Source organism: Onychostoma macrolepis, chromosome 03, assembly GCF_012432095.1.
Source record: "Onychostoma macrolepis isolate SWU-2019 chromosome 03, ASM1243209v1, whole genome shotgun sequence".
NCBI classification, from domain to species: Eukaryota; Metazoa; Chordata; class Actinopteri; order Cypriniformes; family Cyprinidae; genus Onychostoma; species Onychostoma macrolepis.
Genome location: NC_081157.1, coordinates 41,418,053 through 41,424,052, shown reverse-complemented (window position 1 = coordinate 41,424,052; position 6,000 = coordinate 41,418,053). Strand labels below are relative to the sequence as shown.

The following is a 6,000-nucleotide window of genomic DNA, read 5'->3' as shown; positions in this document are numbered from 1 at the left end:
ACGCCCAGCAGTGCGTGACAGTGTAGTCTCCTTATCCCTCTTCTGCAGTCAGAGGGAGATTCAGAGTTGTTTTGGAGACATTTCCCCTGAATATAATGGTATCTGTTCCTGTAGGGGACTGCGTTGTGTATGGGTATAAACAGATTTGCAGTCAGCTTTTTGTGGGTAAGTAGCATTCAGAGTGCTACTATTACCTGAAAGCAATTAGAAGCAAATTAGGATTGATTTCTAAACTGTACGTTTTAATGCAGCCCACTTGTGCTCATGTTCAGTGGTTTAATAAAGACACACTATAGTCAGCGAACTCTCGTACGAAATCCCCAGGGGAACACTTAATGTTCTGTTGTTAGCTAAGTGTGAGATCGGCATAAAGGAGGGCTTCAAAACATCCCGTGACCATGAGAAGAGCGAAGGGAACCACTAGGGGTTTGCTGAAGATGTTTCTTGAGGATCAGACCAGAAAGAGAGCGAGAGAAAGTGAGTGGGAAGAAAGAGTGAATGGAAGAAGAAAGTGAAAAAAAGATGGAAAGAATGGAAGAAAGACGGAATGAATGAAGAAGGAAGTGAACAAAAAAGAATGACAGAAAAAGAAAAAAAAAAAAGAAAGATTATCTCAGAAGAAAGCGCAAAAGGGACGCTAGGAAGAAAGACTTTGAAAGAAAGACAAAAATGATTAAAAAAAAGAAAACGAAAGGAAGTGAACAAACAACAACAACAAAATGAACAAGAGAAACAACAAATGAAAACAATTCATTTTGAAGAAAGTGCAAAAAGGCTGAAAGGAAGAAAGAAATAAAAAGGAACCATACAAATGAAAGTAAGTGAACAAACAAAAGAACAAATGAAATGTAAAAAAAGACAGATTCTCTATATTTCAGATAGAAAGAGAGAGAATTACAGTAAGAAAGATAGAAAGAAGGGAGAATGAAAAGGAGTGAGAAAAATGTAGGAAGATTGAATGAAAACAAATGAATGTAACTGAACAAATAATACAAACAAAAGAAAGAATGAATGAATGAAAAAGAAAGTGAATGAACAAATAAAAGACAGAAGGAGCAAAAATGAATGTCAAAAAGCAAACAAAAACAAGAATGACTGAAATGAAGTTGAACAAATGAAAGAGAACAAACAAACAAAAGGACTGAATGGAAAAAGTGACATCAACAAAATGAAGTTGAACCACTGAAAGAGAACGAACAAAATAGAATCAATAATAAAATAATGAAAAAGTCCTGCAAGTTGAGCAATTACGCCATTACGTATGTGTGTGTGTGTGTGCAGGCGGTAGTGTAGTTAAGCTGCAGGAGATTAGGAAGCTCAGACCAGACCAGCGCCTGAGGGAGAAGAGAGCAGAGAGCTGTGAGCCCCGGCACTCAGTTCACCAGCAGGGCAGACGAGACATGCTGCACTGGGCAAAGCCTGGAGCACTGACAGAGGTGTTTTATTTTCACGTGTCTGTTCTGAGAATTAGACTGAGGCAAATTTGATATGACCAGACTGGCCAAACATTTCGACACGGTTTAGAAAGCAACAGAGACGGATCAAAGCAACACAGTCTGGATCAAACGTTCATTTACACAGATCAGACACAGACCTGTTGGAGCAGTCACAGGTGACTCTTCTTCTACGTTCTTTAGCAATTACAGGCTGCAAAATGAGCACTGAGAAGGAATCGCAACATGGTTTAAGTGGGATTGTATGAATGATAGCTGTAAGTGATATAAAATCCAGACATCTACTAAGCTTTGCCTGTATGTAAAACAATACATTTCAGTTTAGAGGGAGATAAATTGTATGCCTTTTAAGAACATGGATAAACTGATCTATCCAGCAGGATATTTCCGTCTTCGTTACTCTCTAAATTGCGTCGAAACCCACAGGGGTGTATTCACCGTACTGAATTTAACTTCAGGCAAAGAGGGTTTTTTTTCCCTTTGTGGGCTCATAAAAAGCTTCTTCCCTCCAACTCTCTCGGTGAGACGACACTTTGATGTTCCATATTGTGCTTTTATGTTACTCTATTTAGCATCCTGAGTTTGTTTTTCAGTCTATTTCCACGATTCTCTCCTCTTCCCCTCCCCAATATTCATTCTCTCTTTCTCATCTGTTTGTTCCCGGTCCATCTCCTGTTCATTTTCTCATGTTGTGCATCACCTTTTTCCCCTTTCATATCCTCTTTCATTCTCCTCTTTACTCTGTCATGTAAACCTGCTCGTCACTGCAGACGTCATCACTCCCACTGTTGTCTTTTATTTTCCGTCCTTCCTCTCTGTCTTTCCTCTTCCATCATTTCTCCCCTGACGACTTAAGTTCACCTGGCCTGTTTTTGTCTTGTAACATAAAAGGTCTGCCCATCTTTTATCTAAATCCACTTGAATTTTATATAACTGATTTTCCTTCACAACAATTATCAATAAACAGTGTGTTCATTGAAGGTCAGCTTGAATGCCGTTCATCTAATGTGGTAATTTTACATCCAGAGAAGGCCTTGGCCAGGTAAATCTCATAATGTAATGCAAGCTCTCCCAGTGCAGTGTGATTAAATTATGCAAAATTAACATAATGATATTTCTCGTTTTTTTCTCAACGATAAACCGGCTGACTGTAAGGGAATATTCAGACAAGGACGAAGCAATCGTGCGTTCAGCAGAACAGTTATCACAGCACAAAGTCAGGAATCCTGACCAAACAAAACGTCTTTTCTGCTTTTCCCTAACAGTCAGAACAATAGAGAGATTGGGTTCAATGCAGACTTAACATCTCTTTTTCGGTGCTGTATTTTTAATTAAAGTGCTTTCTATCCTGCTTTCATTCTTTCTCATTGATATTAGGGAGGGGGAGGCTTTTATCTTTTTGTGAAATCTGGTCATTTTGCTCTTAGACTTTTGCATTCTGCATGTACAGCACTGGCTTTCTTTTTAGTCTTCTTTTTGTGTCATCCTTTGTTTTTGTGTTTAATATACAGAGGTGAAAGAAGTGTCAGTGAGTCATGCTGTGTTCATTTTGTGTGTTAGGTTGTGTTATCTGTGTTTGTTTTTGGAAAAACAAGCTACACTCTTAAAAGTAAAGGTTTAGCGATGTCATGGATCCACAGTTTTTGGTTCCCCAAAGAACCTTTCAGTGAATTAATCATTTAAAGAACCATTTTCCACTCTAAAGAACCTTTTGTGCAATGGGAAGGTTCCATTGATATTAAAGAACCATAGATGCTAATAAAAGAACCGTTATTTTTAAGAGTGTACACCAAATCAGCAATGTCTTCCACCTCTGCATAGCAGCTTGTGGTGACCATCATATTTTCTTGTTCCTATGTGTTAATTAGAAGATCATAACCCTGGACACTGATGAGCGCAGCCAATCAGGGACTCGGACTGATGTAGCGGACACTTCCACCCTGAGCTCCTGGGCCTGACCATTTGGTTTTGCATATATGTGTTTTTGCAGGTCACATTTGCCAGGTTGCTTAAGAGGTTCTTCAAGACATCAACTGCAGCACATCGAATACTGTACATTCACCTTTTAGAGAACCACCTGTGATGTTCAGGTCATGAGGGGGTGTTCCATATCAGCTCAGTGATAAGTTTCTGAAGAGTCTTTAGAAAAGGACTTCTGTGTCCTTTAAAAAACCCCCTCCCATATTAGCATTGCACATTCATCTTCACATCCGTAATAGAACTGTTCCTTTGTATACCAACTCCTTCCCCCCCAACCAGCCCTCCTTGCCCCAGACCATTGCTCCACAAAGCTCTAGCCTGAGGGTAGGTAGGGCATCTCGTTGTGGTAATTATAGTCTGGACAGACCTTCTGCACCAGTCGGTAGTCTGTGCTGTAGAAGGAAATGTAGATACAAATGACCTTAAAGGGTTTGGAGCAGATCCAGGACACGTGGCTTTGTGTCTGCTCCTGGAAGCAGGTCTTGGAGGGGTCATAGTTGCAGAGTGAGGTGCGTTTGCTGCGGTCCACCTTCTCGTAGTCTACGCGACAGTTGAAGATCTTCGAGTCTTTAGGGTAGACCACGCTCTGGCGCTCCAAGTCGAACTCCACAGCCTTCACCGGAGGTACCAGGCTGACTGAGATGTTCCCCTGGCCGGTGGAATTGTGACGGAAGTAGACGCTGAAGGTACCATTCCCGTGATCCACGATCTTACCCGTGATGAGCAGGTTGAGGCGCACTGTCTTGATGTTGGAGTAGAAGTCGCCCCAGCCGAACATCTTCTTAAATTTGCCAGTTTTGACGATTGGTGGGCGGCGCTTGACACGCGAGTTCCCCGATGCGTCCGTGTCTGATTTGAAAAGATCGCTCCCCAGCATCTCCCAAAATTCCTGTTTGGAAAAGGGCACTGGCGAACGATAGGGCAGCTCCATTGTGGAAGTGTTGGCGGCACGTCCGCGGCTGTGCATCACCCAGCGACTCAGGGGTGAAATCGAACCCTGAGATCCCAGAACCCCCAGAGTTTTGGAGGAGTCTGCTGAGGAGGAGGACTTAGACGTAGACGAGGGGAAGGAAGAAGATGACGAGTGGGTATCTTCCTGTCCTAGAGCCAGCTGGAGGAAAGAAAACAGGAGCAAGAGTGAGCCGGTGAATGAAATTAAAATAAAGAGGATGAAAAATGTGACATTTAAAGAGAGAGGAGGTTACACAGACAGGAATTTAAATAGGAACTAGATTTGCATTTCCTAAAGGAAATACTGGTGTTTGAACGGCAGCAAAAGAATAGTCTTACAGTTTATGTAGGCTTAGGTTTTAAACTTCATTTCTGCATAAATTTGCAGTTGTCATGATGTTCAGCATCTACCTTGTTTTCTGTTGACTGTGAATGAGAATTAACACGTGTGTCTGTTGTGCTTCTTTTGCAGATGTGGAAATATGAATCAATTACTTGTCCAAACAAATGCAAAGAAAGAGCACTTGCAATTCAGTAAGCAAATAATGCAATAAAGTCATTGCTGTCTGAGTTTTGAATGGATTCAAATAAATTCAGAATCTCGGACAGTGATGATGTTATTGTTGTTTGCATACTGAATACTGCAAAGGGAGGCTTTTGAACTGAATTTTAAATTTTAAAAAAATTGTTCGGTTTATAAAAGCCAAAATGGATAGAGCGCCCAAGGCTAAAATCAACAAAACAAAGTTTGAATGGTGTCAAATTATTGAATTCTGTTAAATGGTTCAAGCTGAATTGATTGCATAAAATTATCGAGAAATAGGATGTTTGAGGAATGTCAGTACAGGTCTGCCTTGTAAATACTGTGATTAAAAAAAGAGGAATGTTAATGCAGTGCTCGCCTTGCAATAGAGCATAATTTGAAGGATTGAATTGAAAGGAGGAAAAAAGAACAGCTAAAAGGGAAACATCATCAGCACTTGAATCAAACATTCACCCACGGCAAAGCGTCATTGACACCTCACTAAAACGTCCAAGCCACATTAGACTCCCGTCAACACAAATTAATCTCTGTGGTCTGACCTGTACTCTACACTCACTGGTTCACAATATTGCTTTAGATATTGCGTGGGAATGATTTGATCCCTTTATGGCTTATCTATTTTTTACAGAAGATCTCACTAAGACTCCCAGAGCTAATAATAATAATTTGACTAAGAGAGAGAGTGAGAAAGATCGTGAGATTTGAACTCCTTCACTCTCAAGAAACACCTACATTGTTATTCAAATGAACATTAATCAATTCATTTTAATGTATTTTAACATTTTTATTTATTAAGGACCTGCTAAACAGGAACAGATACAGAAAACATAAAATAGAGGGAGAGCTCTGGATGGAGGTAGTGCAGAAAGCGAGATGGATGTTGTTCGATAAAATAGTGTGTGTTTGCCTCATTGTTTGTATATAGAGAGCTGTGGAGGTGGATGAGATGCCTCTCTACGTGGGCTCATGGATGGGTGAAGAGCCCCAGAGTGGGTGTAACTGGTAATTACTAGATGGTAATGATCTATTTGAAACACCTCATATACAGGTAATCCAACAAGAGCTCTCATA

General features: G+C 40.5%; 1 protein-coding gene across 1 annotated transcript in view; it reads right to left on the bottom strand.

Annotated features, from left to right (window-relative positions):
• Nucleotides 1-924: 924 nt before the first annotated feature.
• The window catches only part of LOC131536250 (neurexophilin-1), a 28,213-nt gene continuing 23,137 nt past the window's right edge, over nucleotides 925-6,000 (bottom strand). Inside the window, exon 2 of the mRNA XM_058769061.1 lies at nucleotides 925-4,545. Within this exon, the coding sequence (XP_058625044.1) occupies nucleotides 3,748-4,545 (798 nt within the window). The 3' untranslated portion in view covers nucleotides 925-3,747. The remainder of the gene's footprint in view (nucleotides 4,546-6,000) is intronic.